Source organism: Helicoverpa armigera, chromosome 7, assembly GCF_030705265.1.
Source record: "Helicoverpa armigera isolate CAAS_96S chromosome 7, ASM3070526v1, whole genome shotgun sequence".
Lineage (NCBI taxonomy): Eukaryota > Metazoa > Arthropoda > Insecta > Lepidoptera > Noctuidae > Helicoverpa > Helicoverpa armigera.
In genome coordinates this window covers 12,537,585-12,558,556 of record NC_087126.1, presented here as the reverse complement: position 1 = coordinate 12,558,556, position 20,972 = coordinate 12,537,585, and the positions used below count along the sequence as shown (strand labels likewise).

Sequence of the window (20,972 nt, the reverse complement as noted above, 5' to 3'; positions counted from 1 at the left end):
AAAATTAATTTTCTTTTGGTTACCGTTAACCGCAAATATAAAATATGGCATATTATTTTTCAATGTTTTTATAATTTTTCCTTTATATGTGGCTAATGACCTATCTTGGTGCAAAATTTGAAGTTTCTAAGTCTGCTAGAAGTACCTTAGATTTTTGATGATCTGTCAGTGAATCAGTGAGTCAGTGAGTCAGTGCGTGACAAAATGGTGTAACTTTGATCGACCGTAACTCCTAAACTATTAATTCAATTGGCATGTAATTTCGAACTTAAGCTTGTTCTAAACTCCTAGCTTTGTCCACGTCGAAGATATAGGGGGGGCGAAACAGCCGCGAATCGCTTCGAGAAAAGATGGTACGGCCGTGCCCGTTTTGCTCGAGACTTGGCTGGGGCACTGCCGTGCCCCCAGATTGTTAAGAATACTCAGCTTGCCCCATTTGCTTCGTCTCTATAATTTTGTTGTAGGTAAAGACGATGCATCACCAGTAATATTAAATTTTAATTGCATCACTGATTTATCATCGATAAATGATATCACTGTACTTCCTAGTGATAAAAGAAACGTATCTTTTGCCCTGAAGTGTGTAAAACAAAGGACTAGAGGTGGTGTTTGACTCATGAAACATGAGTTAACATTATCTGATATCCTGTTTGTAAGTCACTCAGGTGTTTTTATTAATGCACTGTCGATCAACAAAAGCATATATACCTACCTTCTGTTAACTATGCTTATCAATTTAGGAAGACAGGTTTAAATATTTATCAAATTAATCTCAGAATAGGTACAGATCGGATTCACAAAAGAAATAATTATATACCAAAGTAACAAATTCATTTATTCAATAATATCAACAATTATTTTATACTTAACACTTACCTACTCGTACCGACTATATAAGTCCTATAATGACTTTGCTCCCATTATCACATGTAATATAGCTCTCATAGAGCTGTCATAAAGCTCAAATTGGCATGGAAAACAAACTTCCTTTTATACTGGTCTATCTATTACTTTCACTCTGAAAGCTAGCAGCCATAGGTAGCACACTATAAGCTGTAGAAGGATTATACATATTTTTCAGGAAGTTACACCTAGATTGCCGCTTTGGTAGGCAGATAAACATCCACATGGCTATGAAAGCAAGCATTGCACAGAAGGTGACGACTGCTATTGTCAAACCGATGTGGCTTTCTTTGCAGCTGAAGTTTTTGGCTTTCAGGTCGAATATGCGGGCGTTGAATAAGTATGATGGGGTTCCGCATCTGAAGAAAGATAATATAGACATTATAGGTACAAATGCTGTGCATAAAATGCTTTGGTACTTCGATAATTGAACTTTGGATCAATAATTCAGAGCCACTCTTTATACGCCGTGGTTTTAAGATCATTCGACGGATCATTGCACTTTTATCTAATCTCAATTTATATTTATACATACACCTGCTGATTTCTGAACAAACATAGCCCGCATTTTTCTCACTGAAATAGTTATTTGCATCTGATAAGGCAGTCAACAAAGCGGCCGTGACTCACAGTAGCTCAGTGCTGTACATAGTATAATCTATCGCTGAAGGCATTGTCGCGGATCAAAACAAGGTCATTGCGCACATTACTCGCGTACCATTGAGATTCTCTTAACTACCATGATTCGAAGAACTATTTTTATATTCTTTTGTTTCAGAAATTAATGATTGGCCTATCTACCTATAAATACGTTGCAATGTTTTGTGATGTTATTGTATCTTCAAGATCACTACAGGTTTATGAAGATAACTTGTGTCTGAAATTTTGAAGTAAATGTTTATCTCATAGTTTTATTTCTTTCATAGAGCTAAATATGGGAGCCATCTTCTGGAAAATATTTTAAAATAAATGCCGATTGAATTAGGTAATAAGCACTTACCTCAAATGCTCGTAATATTCCGGAGATATTTGCAATTTCTTGATCCACACTAACTCGCAGTCGCATTTCCAAGGATTGCCTTGCAAGTCCAGCTCAAGCAGCACTCCAAACGGCATAGACAATGCTTCGTCCAACTTCGACAATCTTGATCCCTTTAGCGAAAGTCGTTCCAATTCAAAATTATCTGCGTCAGCCAAGACTTCCCTTCCGAAAGCTAGTTTACTAAACGACGTCAAATTCTTGTTTCTTTCGAGTTCCAAGACTTTTAAAGCTGGTAAGTACTTGAACGTGGCTTCAGGAATTGTTTTTATTTGCAAATTGTTCAGCTTCAACACCTTTAAAGCCACGAGGTCAGTTAGATCTTCACTAAAGATGGCGGTTATGGGATTATCTGACAGATCCAGGTACTCTAACGTGTACGGTATCTCAAACATTTCAGTTATGCTGTTGTTCGATATTATAAGTTTTCTTAAATCGTATGCGTCTACGAAGAAGTTGTCTGGTACGTTCCCAAGATTGATTCCACTCATGCTTATGTTCTGTATCTTGTCTGTAAGCCCGAAACCAGATCTATCGAATAAATTCGAGTCCCTTAATACAGGACCCAAATTGTTATTGTCCAAAACGATTTCATTCAAACTGCTCAAAGGATGAAACATTAATTTGGTAAATGAAGTAAATCTATTATTTGCCAGATTCAAATATTCTAACTTCTTGATGCCTTTAAACGTTTCTTTGTCTATAAACTCTAATAAGTTATTACTTAAATCTAATCTCTTTAGTTCTGGTAACTGGAAGCTGTCGGGATCGATCTTAGTGATTCCATTATCGTTCAGTATTAGTTCCAGTAGTGTGTTGGACTTAAATAGCGTAGATGAGTGTACTACAGATATGTTAATAAATGATAAATCTAATGAGTGCGATATATCAGGTAGGGAGTAATTACTTTGTAAGATATTCCAGTGTTTGTGCGAGCACACGATCCGTTCACCCTCGAACTCTAGTTCACTTTCATATCGTTTGCATATGCAGGCGTCACTGTCACATATCGAAGAACAGTTAATTTGTATTATTAGAGCGAGTATTAACAAGTGGACGAGCATTTTGTCGCGTCTGCACCTCAGGTACTGTGCGATAAGTATGAAAACTTATCGTCGCTAGATAATTCTTATCGATACCTAGTTATTTGGTCATTTCACTGCACGACGTTGTGGCAAAGAATATAACGTTATCAGCTAGACATTTGGTACAAATACGCTGTATGCGGCGAAAGTCGGATCTTTAGATAATTTTTGTTTCTTTTTTTTGTCTGAAACCTATATTCAGTAACCAACGTTTTGTAAACGAATGGATGCGATAGAAATATATAGTGTTAGAAGTTTTATGAATTCAGTATTTTCCTTATATGACATCACATTATAGTCATACTACGATTCTGTCATTCTTTTGTCTACATTGAACAACATTAATTTAATGAATATGTTAATGAAAACTTTAATAAAAACAATAGAACTTAATTTTCATAACTTTATTGATAAAGGTAAATACAATTACCATAAAGGTTTAATGAAATTCTCAAACTCTCGAAATTATTTTAATAGGATGAGAAATAGGCAGAATATACCATAGTTTTTCTTATAATCTACAGTGTATAACAATTTAATGGTTACCTTAAAATCTACCGCGAGTAGCTTGCACGCTTCCCTTCGCACTGGGGTCTTCATGAGCCTAGAAGAAACAATAAAGCAAATTTTTAGCTGACACTAGTCAGTTCTTATTCCCAAGTGTGAGAAGTGGAGAAGGGTGGGAGTTTTAGGGACTGTCTGATATATTGAGACTACACTATGTCAGCCCAATATGCCACCACAGCGAGAGCTCGGCCGGATGCGCTCATTAAGTCTTGCCGCGAGCAAGTTTCAGGGCACAGTGGACATGTAGTGCACAGTCTTAAGTTGTAACATTCGAAGTGTATTAATAAAATTTTAATGAGCGTTGTTGGGTGTCTATTATAATATATGTTACGAAAATCTTGTCCGACCTCTGGGGGTATTACTGATTCTAATAATGAAGAAAATAACAAAAACGAAAAAGTAGGAAAATAATATTACCTTAATAACAATACAAGTCCTAGGCCCAGTGTTCCAGAGTTGAGCGGTCTCGTCAATAAAGGCGGCTTCGACTGCCACAGTGTAAAGGCCGGGCGTGTTGACTGATACCAGCTGTTGTGCCGAGAAGAAGTCGCGGACAGGAGTCACTGTTTGTACCGCTGTTAGTACCGGTGGGATGTTTGTTAATTCCACCGTCTGGAGGGGAAAAATAAAGTTTATAATTTCGAAAACAAATATATAAAAAACACCTTGATTTGATCATTGAAAGACATAGAAGACAACATTGATTTATTTAAATCTATATAAAAGAAAGTCGTGTTAGTTACACATTTTATAACTCAAGAATGGCTTAACCGTTTAAGCTGAAAATTAGACCCGGGAGAAGGATATAGGGTTTGTCACTATCAGGGATGAGGGTGAAACCGCGGGCAGAAGTTAGTAATTTATATCTGTTCTGTTAATCAACTTACCTTTTCATTGGTGCGCGGGTGCGGTGTAGCGGTGACGGTAATCTGCACTCCCTTCACTTGACGCTTGCATTGGCGTTTGCTGTAGATCAAAACGTTAATATTGAAATATCCTTATTGGATAAAGAGTGCATATAAGGAAATGCATAGAGGAGTACATAGAGTGTACATAAGGAAATATATAGGGTAGTTCATAGTGTACATAAGGAAATACATAGGTGAGTTCATAGTGTACATAAGGAAATACATAGGGGAGTACATAGTGTACATAAGGAAATACATAGGGGAGTACATAGAGTATATAAGGATATACACAGGGCAGTTCATAGTGTACATAAGGAAATACATAAGCGAGTTCATAGAGCCTACATAAGGAAATACATAGGGGAGTTCATAGTGTACATAAGGAAATACATAGGTGAGTACATAGAGTGTACATAAGTAAATATATAGGTGAGTTCATAGACTGTACATAAGGAAATACATAGGGGAGTACATAGAGTGTACATAAGGAAATACATTGGGCAGACCGTGGGCTGACCTACAGACATGTCTTGCTGGGGAGTTTTTTGCGCCACTTCTTCCCAGCAAGGTTTTGGGGGCCGTCTTTTGTAAATTTCTGACGTTCGAAAACTGCCGATTTATCAGTCTAATTTGAATAAACGTGTGAGTTTGAAAGTTTGTTGGGCCACTTCTTCTTTCCACCAAAAACACATAAGAAGTGGTAAAGGGTGGGCTGGGTGGTTTTGGGGGTTGTCTTTTGAAAAGTGCTGTTTTCCAGCCAGGCTGCGGGTTGTTCGAAAGAGATACCGCGGCCCTGGTACATAAAGGCCTATAACGGAACACGACGGTTTTTAGTCAGTAAGAGTCTGACACTCCCTCACCGCTGCTATCCCACAGCGGGAGGGGTCATTTGATGATTTTTTATGTCGATACAAAAAAAAAGTTGGTTTAAAATGACAACAACACTTAACAGTAACAGTTGTTAAAAAAAAATACACGGGAAGGGGCGGCAAAATCGTGTCTATTCTGTATATTGTGAATTTCTGACGTTCGAAAATTGCTGATTTATCAGTCTAATTTGAATAAACGTGTTTGTGTTATTAGAAAGTTTGTTGCGCCACTTCTTCCCAGCAAAAATACATAGGAAGTGGTGAAGGGTCTTGAGGGCTGTCTTTAGTAAATTTCTGACGTCCGAAAAGTGGTGTTTTGCAGGCAATTTTTGATTTAGTGACCTGAGCGGCAGCACGACGCCCTCCAGCTTGAGCGCGAGGCGGTGCGACAGCGGCAGCGCGGCCGCGTGCTCGGGCGGCGGCGCCCGCCAGGCGGGGGACAGCGACACGCGGCACAGGGCGGAGCCCTACTGCTACACACTGTACCTGAGCGGCAGCACGACGCCCTCCAGCTTGAGCGCGAGGCGGTGCGACAGCGGCAGCGCGGCCGCGTGCTCGGGCGGCGGCGCCCGCCAGGCGGGGGACAGCGACACGCGGCACAGGGCGGAGCCCTACTGCTACACACTGTACCTGAGCGGCAGCACGACGCCCTCCAGCTTGAGCGCGAGGCGGTGCGACAGCGGCAGCGCGCGGCCGCGTGCTCGGCGGCGGCGCCCGCCAGGCGGGGACAGCGACACGCGGCACAGGGCGGAGCCCTACTGCTACACACTGTACCTGAGCGGCAGCACGACGCCCTCCAGCTTGAGCGCGAGGCGGTGCGACAGCGGCAGCGCGGCCGCGTGCTCGGGCGGCGGCGCCCGCCAGGCGGGGGACAGCGACACGCGGCACAGCGCCCCGCTCGCGCGCCCCGCGCACACGCCGCGGCTCCACACGCAGCCGCCGCTGCATGCGCGGACTGCCGCTAGGACTGCGTCCATGTGCTGGGTAAAGAGAATCAGCTATACAGGGAGCTGTTCTTATCGCTCAGCTTAAAACCACAGATATCGATGGCTGATTCGACTCCGTGTCCATGAGAATCACTGTCAGTCCTCGTTATATTCCCTCGAAATACAGTCTCTGTTCAAATGTCAAACCCGTTGTCGAACCCCGGCCGTAAGGTCTTATTGGTAGTAGAAGGTTCTAATGCAATTAAAATTTAGAACAACTGGTCTTAAGTGTCCAAACTTGAATCTTATTTAAAATTCGAAGAAGTTTTTTCTTATCTGATACAAATCTTTGGTTCCAAATTCAATCTTCTATCCAGTGGTTCCCAGAAAACGCGGGTGAATCAACGTTAAAATAGCTAGTCAGTAAATAACACGGTTACTACGCAGATCAATAAAGAAAATTTCACCTGACAAAAATTGCCGATATTTTTTGCAATGAACCACCGTAAACTTAAAAACACTCACCCGATGCGTAATCCCAGGATTAGTGGTCGGATTATCGAACAGCTTCGTAGATATCTCATTGAGCGCGTTACTGGCTGACAAGGCGATCATTTCTTCCAACGTGGTGGGCTTGAAGTCCACGCTGTCCAAGTCAGTGGGTCGCTCCTGGCTGGACGAGGTGATGCGATCCAGGAACTGAGCTAGTTGGTTGTATGTATGCTGCGAACTGGGGGGTTGGTTCAGGATATTTTTGTATTGGACTTGTGTTAAAAATGCAAAAATGTCTTCTAAATTTCTTTATTGAAGGGAATCGGCACCCATTAAAATATGGTCAGCATTTTTGGAACGCCCTCAAAGATTTCAGATGAAAGAGTTTTACAATATGATATTTTTAAACAACAGCGCATGCTGAGGAATATACAATACAATCTTGTTGAATTATGCAGGATAAGGTCTTCATTTCTGCAAAACCTAGCCAGACCTTTAGACCTTTCATTTTGGTAATTTATACATTCAAAAAAGGATACATATGCAGCTGCCTCAGGGTGGAATCATCAGCATGGAAGGCGGTGCTCGCTATGGCGGCGTACTTGTGCGCGACGGCGGCGACCGCGCGGGCGGCCTTGCGGACCGCGCCGGCGAACGCGCCCGCCTTCAGCGCGGGGTCGCGTTGACTCTGTGTGTGTAGCTACTGTTAGCTGTGTTGCTGTGTGTATGTATGTGCAGCTGTGTTAGTGTACAACCTTGCGGACCGCGCCGGCGAACGCGCCCGCCTTCAGCGCGGGTCGCGTTGACTCTGTGTGTAGCTACTGTTAGCTGTGTTGCTGTGTGTGTGTATGTGCAGCTGTGTAGTGTACAACCTTGCGGACCGCGCCGGCGAACGCGCCCGCCTTCAGCGCGGGTCGCGTTGACTCTGTGTGTAGCTACTGTTAGCTGTGTTGCTGTGTGTATGTATGTGCAGCTGTGTTAGGTGTACAACCCGGACCGGCGCCGGCGAACGCGCCCGCCTTCAGCGCGGGGTCGCGTTGACTCTGTGTGTAGCTACTGTTAGCTGTGTTGCTGTGTATGTATGTGCAGTGTAACAACCCGGACCGTGCCGGCGAACGCGCCCGCCTTCAGCGCGGGGTCGCGTTGACTCTGTGTAGCTACTGTTAGCTGTGCTGTGTGTATGTATGTGCAGCTGTGTTAGTGTACAACCTTGCGGACCGCGCCGGCGAACGCGCCCGCCTTCAGCGCGGGGTCGCGTTGACTCTGTGTGTGTAGCTACTGTTAGCTGTGTTGCTGTGTGTATGTATGTGCAGCTGTGTGTGTACAACCTTGCGGACCGCGCCGGCGAACGCGCCCGCCTTCAGCGCGGGGTCGCGTTGACTCTGCGTAGCTACTGTTAGCTGTGTTGCTGTGTGTATGTATGTGCAGCTGTGTTAGTGTACAACCTTGCGGACCGCGCCGGCGAACGCGCCCGCCTTCAGCGCGGGGTCGCGTTGACTCTGTGTAGCTACTGTTAGCTGTGTTGCTGTGTGTATGTATGTGCAGCTGTGTTAGTGTACAACCTTGCGGACCGCGCCGGCGAACGCGCCCGCCTTCAGCGCGGGTCGCGTTGACTCTGTGTGTGTAGCTACTGTTAGCTGTGTTGCTGTGTGTATGTATGTGCAGCTGGTTAGTGTACAACCTTGCGGACCGCGCCGGCGAACGCGCCCGCCTTCAGCGCGGGGTCGCGTTGACTCTGTGCGTGTAGCTACTGTTAGCTGTGTTGCTGTGTGTATGTGCAGCTGTGTTAGGTAACAACCTTGCGGACCGCGCCGGCGAACGCGCCCGCCTTCAGCGCGGGGTCGCGTTGACTCTGTGCGTAGCTACTGTTAGCTGTGTTGCTGTGTGTATGTATGTGCAGCTGTGTTAGTGTACAACCTTGCGGACCGCGCCGGCGAACGCGCCCGCCTTCAGCGCGGGGTCGCGTTGACTCTGTGTAGCTACTGTTAGCTGTGTTGCTGTGTGTATGTATGTGCAGCTGTGTTGGTGTACAACCTTGCGGACCGCGCCGGCGAACGCGCCCGCCTTCAGCGCGGGGTCGCGTTGACTCTGTGTGTAGCTACTGTTGTTGTGTTGTGTGTATGTGCAGCTGTGTTAGTGTACAACCTTGCGGACCGCGCCGGCGAACGCGCCCGCCTTCAGCGCGGGTCGCGTTGACTCTGTGCGTAGCTACTGTTAGCTGTGTTGCTGTGTGTATGTATGTGCAGCTGTGTTAGTGTACAACCTTGCGGACCGCGCCGGCGAACGCGCCCGCCTTCAGCGCGGGTCGCGTTGACTCTGCGCGTAGCTACTGTTAGCTGTGTTGCTGTGTGTATGTATGTGCAGCTGTGTTAGTGTACAACCTTGCGGACCGCGCCGGCGAACGCGCCCGCCTTCAGCGCGGGTCGCGTTGACTCTGTGTGTAGCTAGCTACTGTTAGCTGTGTTGCTGTGTGTATGTATGTGCAGCTGTGTTAGTGTACAACCTTGCGGACCGCGCCGGCGAACGCGCCCGCCTTCAGCGCGGGTCGCGTTGACTCTGTGTGTAGCTACTGTTAGCTGTGTTGCTGTGTGTATGTATGTGCAGCTGTGTTAGTGTACAACCTTGCGGACCGCGCCGGCGAACGCGCCCGCCTTCAGCGCGGGGTCGCGTTGACTCTGTGTGTGTAGCTACTGTTAGCTGTGTTGCTGTGTGTATGTATGTGCAGCTGTGTTAGTGTACAACCTTGCGGACCGCGCCGGCGAACGCGCCCGCCTTCAGCGCGGGTCGCGTTGACTCTGTGTAGCTACTGTTAGCTGTGTTGCTGTGTATGTATGTGCAGCTGTGTTAGTGTACAACCTTGCGGACCGCGCCGGCGAACGCGCCCGCCTTCAGCGCGGGGTCGCGTTGACTCTGTGTGTGTAGCTACTGTTAGCTGTGTTGCTGTGTGTATGTATGTGCAGCTGTGTTAGTGTACAATCATCAGCATGGAAGAATATCCTCTATTTCCACCATCCTACCTAACCTAAAATTGGTGTGCTTCCGTGACCACGCGAAGTTTGGGGAGAACTATAGTTATGTGATGTTGGTTTTTGTAATATAATGTACGTGCGTGTATTAAAGCATTCAATTACTAAACATTCCCCAGGCATTCTTCATCAACTTGCATCCACTTTTTCACTGGCCACATTCATTGGTCAGATCGTTAGATTGAAAATGACTGACCTGTGAGAATGTATGCGCGATCGCCGGCGGCGGCTGCGTACACAGCGACCTCGCCGCGTGGGCAGTCCTCGCTAGTGCATTAAGCGCATGTGCCCTCGCCTTCATCCAGGCGGGCGCCAGGGGGGAGCACGCCCCGCAGCCCGCGCACCCGCCCCCGCAGCCACCAGCGCCGCCCCCACCCGCCCCACCTGCGCCGCCCCACCCACTGGCTACCTCCCAACCGGAGCTAGCTTCTTCGAGACCCGATATACCTGTGAGATTTAATTGACTGAAGCCGGAGAGTTCATCAAGAAAAATTACGGAAATCCATCATTCCTCAACAATTTTATATTCTCTACTGTAAACCGAAGCGAAGTGAGGGCGGGTTAATAGTACAAGCAACAGCAATATAACCCGAAGCCAGATAGATTGACATCTTACCAAAAGTTGCAACAATTAATAGTAGTAGGAGAGGCGAGAGTGCTAAATCGGGAGTGACTCGAGCGTCAATGAGACCTATTAGATTGCGAAGCTTAGATGATAAGAAGAAAAAAATGTCCTGACATACACACACTCTCATCGGTGGGTGGAGCGGCTATAAACTTTCAAAAATGTAAAAAAAAACAGTTGCATGGACATACTGGAGCGCGTCAGATATTAATAGCATGCACGTCCTACGTCATTTTGAAAACATACGTATATTAATCTGACTGTTTCCATGGTGGGGGTGGTAGTAGGTAAGGGTTAAAAATGGGAAAAAAAATAATTTTATCGAGCGCGTCAGATTATCAAAAGGGGTGTTAAGTGAACCAAAACGAAGGCTCTTATGCAATAATCTGACGATTTAGACGTGACCTAAACTCGTGGCCATTACTTGAAATTGCAAAAAAAAATCGCCATTTTGAAATACTCGAGCGCGTCAGATTAAGATAAATATGGTTCATTTATGTACCCTTAACGTAATCATCTTATAATCTGACGATTATCTGGAGGAATTCGCTTAATCTGACAATGGAAAGGTTTTTTGCAAACCTTTTAACAAATTGAAGAACTGAAAAAATTGCAAGTAAATAAACCAGTATGTACCTATTCTTTGAAGTACAAAAGTTTTATTTATAAGCAAATAAGTATGAAAAACATAAAGGACAATGGACACAAATATACGGAACCTCGTACACTCCACCAATAGCAATGTCATACATATCATTGTATAGGCCTTTTTATCTAGAACAACCTTTAATATGACAGCTTTGTTGACGTTTGCCCGTCCTGAGATATACATAGATCAAAAAGTGTATTAAAGTTAAAACTAAATAATCCATTGATATCTCAAGTTTTTAAAGGAATATCTAAGTGCTACTACGAGTATGTCTTCTAAGTACTATCAACTTTTACTTTTTGATCTATATCTCAGAACGGACAAACATTTCAACAAAGCTGTTATAATAAAGGTTGTTCTCGATAAGAAGGCACATACAATGATATATATGACATTGCTATTAGCGGAGTGTACCAATCTGCTCATACATTACATACATTTCTATAATAATTACATTTAATTATAATGACATTGATAAATATACATGTGTCATAAACAATACAATAGAATCTATAATAACATGGCTTGACGGAAATAATCTACGCGTAAATCTTACAAAAACTAATTTTATTCAATTTAATACACATAGATAAATCTAAAATCTAAATAATCTGCCTAGCCATTTTCCCAGCTATTTTCATACAAAAAAAAAATACGTATAAATTTGACTTAATTTATTAGTTTAAAACCATCCAGTAGAGTTGCGCGTTGCCACTCTTGCAGAACAGATAGAAAGAGATAGCAGTTGCTTTCATTGATGAAGCGACACTACGCGCGTAATTTGTGAACCACGTTATGCAGAGTAGAGCCAATGTTAACCGGATGACTAGGCCACCACGACCTGTATAAAAAAGGCGAAGTATACGAAACGGCATTTCTCGGTATCACGATAGACAAACAATGCAACTGGAAGGCACACGTATTTAACAAAAGTATCCAATAAAATGAATCGTCTTCGTTAAAACAATATATCTGCATACCATGACCAGTAACTTCCTGAGATTAGCGAGTTCAAACAAAAAACTCTTCAGCTTTATAATATTAGTGTAGATTATTTAAGACCCAAAATGTACTAACACTTATTGCAAATGAATTGAATTGAAAAAAGAGAGAGAGGAATAGAAACTTGGGAGGAGAATACCGGCATCACGTAGCTGCACGCTTTAAACTTTATCGATTAATTTTCCTTACTTCGGCTTACGGGAATCGTCAGATTTTATATTTTTCGTGAACGTTGAATTACTCCCTTCAAAATAAAAAAAAAATAGCCGCGCTCGAGAAAGTCAAGATGACGTTTTTTTTTTACAAGTTTGTAACCTTCCTACTTCTTATCGTCAATCGCAAATTGTCAGATTAGTGGAATATACACTTTTTTGCATATAACTAACTAACCCTATCTTAATCTGACGCGCTGGAGAATGTCAGATGATGATTTTTTTTTTACTAATCTGATCCTTTATTCTAGACGCGCGGCTGCATATACAGGGCTTATATTTGGTGGAGGTGTTAAATGGGGTAATAGGTACCTCCCTATATACTAATCTGCCGCGCTTGAGTAAATCCCGAAATCCCTTCTAGGCCTCCCCTACTATAGCAAGAATTACACAGGTACCTACAGTTTTTGGAAAAGTCAATGGCACATAAGACAACAATTTTATACCTATTAATGATTGTATCTACTACTCCTATTACTCACTTTTGTACTAGCATTGTTTTTTTTGTATGCTTCGCTTTACGCACACTAACATGTATGTTTGTGTGGCTTGCATACCTATCCGTTTTGCCGAGTGTACTTCTAATATCAAAAAATGATTTTTTTTACACAGTGCCACACAATATTCCGAGACGACATAAAGTTTGGCTTGACTTACCATCTTCAACTAGCTTGGCATCGGCAGCGGCGGCGCGGTATAGCGCGGTCAGCCAGCGCTGCGCCGCCTCGCTCGGCGCTTCCTCCGACAGACGCTTCAATATGGCCGCCGCTAAACTGTGGTGACCGTACCTGGTCCAACAAATTACAATTATATTATCTCAAATTCCTTAGGTATATACATTGTGACAGACCAAAAATTTGAGAATTATTCGCTCGCTCTTGGGACAGTACCGTGTATAGCAGCACTAGTGCCGTGCCGTATCGATAACACTCACCTGAGCGCAGCCCTAGCGACTCGATACCTCACCCAGCCGTCAGCGGGCTGTAGAGTGTTCAGTATCTGTTCCTGCCACGCGGGACTGATCTTGTGCGTCAGTGCCTTGCCCGCTCGCTCTTGGAACAGTACCGTGTATAGCAGCACTAGTGCCGTGCCGTCGTCTGGAGGATTCTCACTGTAAATAAAAAAATATAGTATCAAATATACTTGATTTTTGAAGTCAGAATGATTTTTAATTGTGAAAGTTACTGTAAAACTTGTAAATGACATTATGCCGCATCACTAAGAGTACAACTACTGGACCTGCCTGCCCAATTCGTGATCGATCGGATCACAAAGGACGGATATATAGCATGTAGGTGGGCACTCCCTTATGTCTTTCTGGGGAGTATGTTGCACCACTTCATCTTCCCAGCAAAAGTACATAGGAAGTGGTGAAGGGTGGGGCATTTTAGGGGTTATCTTTTGTAAATTTCTGACGTTCGAAAAGTGCTGTTTTGCAGCCAAGTTTGAAAAAACGAATTTTGATTTTATTCTAATACTCCCTTGTACAGGCCTGCAGCTGGGTGTACAACACTCACCTCGGCAACAAGCTCAGCGCGTGATGCAGCGCCGGCATGGCGGGTGCTAGATGCGCGGACGCGTGGGGGGCTCCGCCGAGCGCCGCCAGCGCCTCCAGCAGGGCTGCGGTGCGGGCCCCGCCGGTGCTGGCGCAGGCCTGCAGCTGGGTGTACAACACTCACCTCGGCAACAAGCTCAGCGCGTGATGCAGCGCCGGCATGGCGGGTGCTAGATGCGCGGACGCGTGGGGGGCTCCGCCGAGCGCCGCCAGCGCCTCCAGCAGGGCTGCGGTGCGGGCCCCGCCGGTGCTGGCGCAGGCCTGCAGCTGGGTGCCCACCACGTTGGCGGTGCGGCCTGCGTACGCTGATGCTTCGGCGCGGCTTAGTTGCACCTGAGGAATGTCATATCACAATTTGTCTAGCCTTTTCCCAACTATATTAGGGTCGGCTTCCAGTAACTGGATGCCACTGAGTAACAGTTTTTTACAAGGAGAGACTGCTCAAAGTCAAGTCAAAACTCATGTGCCCATACACAGAATGTGTTTGGTATAAACATGGTGGGGAAATTATATTGATTTGGATGTTATGTACGGTTGGCATTAGTTCAGATAAAAGCAATATTTTTGCTCATGTCAGAATACAGGAAATAGTCAGGTACGATTTAAATTAAAAATACATTTCTATACATAGTTCGTTAGTTTGTCGTGAATTTTCATATAAGCATAATTTTTTTTTAATGTGTTCACTTACCAAGCAGCGCAGCGCAACTCTCAGCGACTTAATATTATTAGGGTTATCATTCTCGCCGGTAGCTATGACCAGTGTTTCCAAAGCCAGCATCAGTTCGCCCCCCTCCACTGGTATACATTCTTCGTAGCTGAAATAAATACTTATTCATCACATATTCTAGGAAATAAATTAAGTAATTCTTGATTCATTATAAAACCAATTAGGAAATCATGACATCGCAATCCGGCACCCATATGCAAGATGGGAATTTTTATTTTCCTTGGCAGAGACGAACTTACAATCAGCAGTGAGTGATTGTGTGATATTTATGATGATAAATTGGTCAATGCTGACAGGCCTGTAACTGTCTGTTATTTGTTCCAAGTTTATTCATTACCGAAATACCTATATGTATGTATGGAAAGTAGATAAACATAGCTAACACTACCAAATTGAGAACTCTCATGTTAAGAAGTCAGTTAAAATCAGAATAACATGCCAACTCACCAGTGCACCACAAGCCTGGTTAACACATCAGCAGCAGTGGCAGCTCTCGTGAGATCAGCGGACAGCGTGGCGTCGCTGCAGTAGCGGCGCAGCGCCGCGCACCCGCCCGCGCCGCTCGCCGCCGCCGCGCACACTGCTGGGCATGACACCAGCTTCTGTGGGGGACAGGGAGGGAAGTTTGAATATGGAATTGATACCAGCTTCTGTTGGGGAGGGGGAGGAGCTTGTGTTTCAATATGGAATTCTAGAATTCGAATGGCGATTTGATTCGTTCACAATTGTTTCAATAAATCTGTGTTATGTATGGTGTGTGTAAAAGCTTGTGTGTAAATCTAAGCTTGGATATTCTATTATCAGGGAACGCGGTCACAGTCACTGATAGAATCTGTTGAGAAGGGGAGGGGAAACGTATATGATGGTAGTGTTTGAAATAAGCTAAGGTGTCATGAATGTCTGGGTATTTTATACTTGAAATGTGTATTTAGAAGACTCATTGGGTGGTTTAGTTATTTTAGTTAGGATGAATATTCCTATAAGAGCGAAAATTTTTGCAGTATATTATTCTAACCTGCATAACTTGCAGACACAGCATGGTGTGTTCCATCTCGTGGCTGTCGGTGGCGGCGCGGACGAGCTTCTCCACGCAGTCGGCCGGCCACAGCGCCGCGTGCTCGGCCAGCTTGCGCAGGCCCAGTAGCGCGGCGCGACGGACGGACGAGCGGGCGTCGTTCATCGCTATGCTTAGGAGGAGTTCCACCTGGGAAAAATATAGATAAATAGGTAGGTATATAGATTGAGATTCTTTATTACACACCATATTATTACACAAGACAGGATATAATATAGATAGAAAATTGGGACAGCTGTAAGCTGCATTGACGAGCCCCACTACACTTTTGTCACAACCGAGTATGAGAGCAATGGATGGATACTAATATAACACAACTTATTGTTGAACCTATGTTTAAAGAAACAAAAATATCCCAGCCAGTATTTCAACTATTAACTATTGTCACAACATACTAATCCATTATCACAAAATATCAATGAACTAGCTTATTTTAAACTAGTTTCTAAAAACAAACTTACTTGATCAGGCACATGCACTACAGTGTCAGCAGCAATGTGGGTGAGTGCAGTGATGGCGGCCCGGACAGAACTTGATGATGGAAACCTTTCTAGTAACGAACGCAGTAGCTTCAAGACTCCTTGGGCTCTTACAGCTGCAGAATAAAACAGATATTTGAGCAATAAATATTGCACAGAAAGAAAAAGATAAACATTTTTTTATTGAAATCAGCTGATCATGCTGAGATTAGCTAGAGGCAGTTTCCTAAATATGGTAACTAAATATTGTATGTCTTTTTAAGGTTTTTCAATTGATTTGAAAAATTCGTTCACTATTGAAACACCAGACAATCCCCAAGTAACAAGCTATTTTTATCCCAGTATAGGAAGAAGTTCTCAAGGTACAAGTAAAACTCACCTCCACCATGAACAGTCCTCAGAGCTCTGACAAGCTTGGCTCTGCGCTCAGCAGCGGTACTCTCACAGTCCACCATGTCCCACAGTTTGTTGCACATAGCCACTGCAAAAGCACTATAAAAAACCAAACAATTTTACTCTAATTGTGTATATTATATGCTTCCCAAAAATATAGGCTTTTCTAATAGTATTTTTAAGTTTACATTATTGTTCATCAGACTGATCATATTGATTTTGATGCAAAAAGGCTATAACTTACTTAGAATGCTCAGCAAATCTCGTAGTAGCATAGATAGCAGCATCAACCTCCACGTTATCATGGCTGTCAAGTCCTCTACGTATAGCATGATGCACATTCTGCCTCTCTGGTATAATTCCCGCCACGGCACCCAACGTCCTCAACGCCAAAGCCCTGGCCACCGGATCATTTGAATGTAGAACACTGAAAACTCTTCTTAAAAACTCGTCGACGTTTAAAATTTTGTCTAAATGTTTCTCGCTCTGTTGACAGACGCGTAACACCCATAGACGGAGGAAATTATTCCCCATACGAAAGACATCGGCGAGTTTCAGAAACGAAGAGTTGATAAGTATAGGAAAAGGATATTTTTCGAATAAACGAGGGAAACGGACGATAGCTTCGCATTGTTCGCCCACTTTTCCTGAACGGAGACCTAGAAATAGAGATAGTTATAGTTCGCTGCACTAAAAGTGAATACAATATTTGGAAGACAGGTTAGGTTATACCTTTGTCTAATTCGGTTAATGCTGAGTTGGCGTCCTGTTCCGGCTCACCAGAAGTGTCATTAAATGTATTTAAACGTACACCGATCATTATTAGTTTCTTATTTTTGTTTATTTATTGGAAAAACTGCCTGAAACAAACCAAAGCAACTTTGACAACAACAAACCAACCAACCAATCGAAGTTGACATTGACATTATTGACAGTGACATTACATTTTATTTGTTGGCCTAGTGAAAAAGAAGAAAAAAAGAGCAGTCATATTATATTCGTTTTATTAAATTGGAAATATAAACCTGGATTTAGATTTGAAAAAAATCGATAATCTACAAAGATAATAAATGAAAATATAAATTCAAGGTGACTAGAGCCATCTATTGACATTTTTATGTTCTTGTTTTGATAGCTGCAGATTAAAATTCATAGAGGTCGCTAGGTGTATTAAATAACGGTTAAGGATTTTTAACCGACTTTCAAAAATGGGATATTTAATTAGATTTCTCCTTTTTTGTTCAGCGATTAATCGGAGATGACTGAATTGATTTGGTTAGTTAATAAAATTTTATGAAGATTTGCTCAGCAGTTTTTGATTAATCACTTTCATCTTACAAACCAGCTAGCAGATCTTTGATTTATGTCTCGTAAAACGAAGATGCCGAGGTGCCTAATCGAGTAATTAGTATGTTTTCTACCATAGCAAGCAACTTTTTTTCGTGCATCCGTAATCCTATGGACATACCTACATAGAGCCTACATACCTACTTGCGTTTAGAGATACTAAATTATGTCTCGTGACGACAGATGAGTGCTATTTCAAAACAAAAACTGTACCCAAATATCCACGTTAAACACGACACCTAACCAAAACACCCCTATTAAAAGTAAAACTAATCCGTGGATAACTATCGGCAGAGCTGTGTTTACCGGCAATGCTCGGCTCAGCTCTCAAAGGGTAATTACTGTAACGGGAGTGTATGTCGCCATTACGGTGAAAATGGCGCGAAAGGTACCAACTCACTAATCATGGCGGATCGCTCGACAAAATGATGGAGTTTTGTTACATCAGTTCGTTAAACGTAATTTGTTATTAAATGGAGCCCGGGTTAGCTCGGGTTTGCCCGTATTGTCCAAATTGAAGGCTAATCATGTTGACTCGAGTTTCAGGGGACATATCGCTTCTTGATAGATAATTTGCTAGGGGACTCGATAGATAGTTCGCTAATAAGCAGGTAACCTGACGTTTTGGTCTCTCTGGGGATCGAATTTGAAATATTCCAAAGCTAATAGAAACAAAATACCCTTCTTATTAGAACTTATACTCGACCCCTTTTAATACAACATGTCAACTCTTGCCAATTGAAAATACCAATGAAGGCTTTAATGCTACAGCCCTTGAAAATAACAAATAGGGGGGTTTGATACCACCAATCCCATTGAAATCAAGGGTAGTCAGATACCTAAATCAGGGTCATTACCATTAAGAATTAGTGTCAGGAAGGTCCTTGAACTAATAAGTTTTTTCCGTCCGGTGACATTGCGCAAGGCTGCGCGTGACCACCATGCATTATGCGCGGGAGCAGGACATTTCGGCGATATACTCGTACTATGGCTGTATAGTAGGCACGTTTCGTACTTGACCAATTGATATATAAGACGTCCCTATTGATTGGTTTATCATTGTGCATCGGATCTTGTGTCCTATCGTGTCTTATATCTTACGACAAGCCAACTAATCAACGCCAAGATGTTCAAATACGTAAGTTTTATTTATTTCCTGTTTCTTCACTGTTTTAATATTTTTGGACCCTATTTATCTTATTTAAACTAGTTGCTCTGATGCTCCCTGTTCACTGTTGCTCTTCCCTAAAGCTAATCAACTATCAATCTTTGAAGCCTCTTTTGATATTTTTGATCGCACCATAAAATAATATAACCAGGTGATATCAAGCTTGTTCCCAAAAACCTACCTAAACAAAAAAAAATCACATCAATGACTAGAATTTAAATTATAAGTATGTCAGTAATATTACTATAATACCTACACCACAACATATCATACATGTAAAAATTTTGTCTAACTAAATGCTTTAATCATATGTCTTTATTCACGCAAGTAAACTTATTTTCTTTATTTCTACCATCAGGTGCTGTTCGCTGCCCTCCTGGCTTTCGCCGCAGCCAAACCCCTAGTCCTGGAGTACGACTACCCAGTCGCCTACAGTGCCCCAGTGGCCGCCTACTCGGCTCCCGTCGCCTATTCCTCCTACAGTGCCTACGACTACGCTCTTCCCTACTCCGCCTATGCCTACTCTCCATACTCTTACTACGTTCGTTAATGCGGCAACTTACCGACGGATTCCGGCTGTGCAATGGGATATGAGTTTTATGTGCGCATCTAATTTATTATAGCAGTTCATTGGAATAAATATTCGATACGAAGTTTGTCTTTTCGTTCTCTTCCATAACTAACATTTTCATAGATTATTAGGAAGATGTTATGATTCGTAAACCTGGTCCATAAGATAAGCAACATTCCCACAACAGATTATCTGACATAACCATTACATAAGATTTCATAATAACAACCCTACTTAAACTTTAGCAAGAATTTACTATAAAAACTAAAACCAAACCTCCTAAAGCCTAGAAAGGATCAGGCATTCTTCGAAAGTAACCTTATCACTTTCTTATCAAACGATTAAGTTATGCAAAGGCGAATAATGGTTAATTAAAAACGTTATCTAGCTACTCCTTAAGCTAATCCTTCCGGATCGAACAAAGCATTATTTTGACATATTTTTTCCACAATGGGGGATTATTCATTGTGTGGTACACGCAAGTAATCGATGCCGGACGTTGTATGGATTATGGCCAGACGGTCAGTCACCTACTTTGACAGAACAAATTCCTGGAACGTCCAGTGCCCAGTATTGCAGTTTATACTTCCCTTTGTGAACACCAAACGAGATTCTTTGCATCCCAGAATGTGTACTGTCATCGTTCGGCGTATCATTTGTGTTCAGCACAAAAGCTCGTATGCTGGATGGCTAGTATTCAATAGTTAGGTTGTGAACCCTAGGCTAACACAGGTTTTGCAACTTTGGTCTTCAACAATAGGGTATTGTTATGGTAACTGCCATCATCATTAGTAATTTTCTAAAGCAATATTGAAGTTGCGTGGTTCAGTTATTACTTAATATCTAGGTACCTACATTATACATATATCTTCATATACATACTGTGATATTGTCAGCCAACTCCAGAAAGGTCTTCCTGTCCTGTTTTCCTTCAAATGAATTGTTCAGGGGATTATAAACTATTATCGTCTTCTTTCGTTGAAGGATTAGCTCTCTAATGATAAGATTTAGGGTAGCATTGTGGCGGCCATTGTTGGTAATACGCATGACTTTTGCATAGCTCTTTTGTTAATGTTGGTTTAGCTACTGTTTGGGCAACCTATTGTCTTGGACGAGATTTCTCTCACGATGGATGATTTCGATGCTAACGACTCTTGAATGACTTATATTTTACTTTTGGTTTATGACTGAAGGCGTAACTAACAAGCTGCGTGTATATGACACAAGACGTCAGTTTACATACATGTCTATATAACAAGGAAAATAAAAGATAAATTAGTAGATAGCATTTCGTTATTGATATGATCCTGCGAGGAGAATAAGACAGTTCAGACGACCAATTAAGGTTACT

The 20,972-nt window shown here is 42.9% G+C and overlaps 2 protein-coding genes across 2 annotated transcripts; both read right to left on the bottom strand.

The window, feature by feature from the left end:
* Positions 1-880: 880 nt before the first annotated feature.
* On the bottom strand, positions 881-3,081 carry LOC135117114 (leucine-rich repeat neuronal protein 3-like). Its single transcript, XM_064035564.1, has 2 exons — positions 1,904-3,081; positions 881-1,262 (listed from the first exon to the last, which is right to left on the bottom strand). Exons 1-2 carry the CDS (start codon positions 3,004-3,006, stop codon positions 1,001-1,003), a joined length of 1,365 nt encoding a protein of 454 aa, XP_063891634.1. The 5' UTR covers positions 3,007-3,081; the 3' UTR covers positions 881-1,000.
* Positions 3,082-3,491: 410 nt separating this feature from the next.
* LOC135117113 (integrator complex subunit 7-like) lies at positions 3,492-17,447 on the bottom strand. Its single transcript, XM_064035563.1, is given in 17 exon segments — positions 3,492-3,631; positions 4,012-4,206; positions 4,482-4,560; positions 6,137-6,351; positions 6,823-7,027; positions 7,329-7,477; positions 10,012-10,262; positions 12,961-13,091; positions 13,238-13,414; positions 13,977-14,191; positions 14,550-14,676; positions 15,036-15,190; positions 15,604-15,792; positions 16,125-16,258; positions 16,522-16,634; positions 16,780-17,194; positions 17,268-17,447. Coding segments are annotated over 17 exon segments (2,895 nt in total). The 5' UTR covers positions 17,356-17,447; the 3' UTR covers positions 3,492-3,574.
* Positions 17,448-20,972: the final 3,525 nt, after the last annotated feature.

Coding starts and splice junctions, on each gene's coding strand:
- LOC135117114 (XM_064035564.1), bottom strand. CDS start 3,006: ATGCTCGTCCACTTGTTAATACTCGCTCTAATAATACAAATTAACTGT. Junction 1,263..1,903: donor GAATATTACGAGCATTTGAG/GTAAGTGCTTAT, acceptor ATCTTTCTTCAG/ATGCGGAACCCCATCATACT.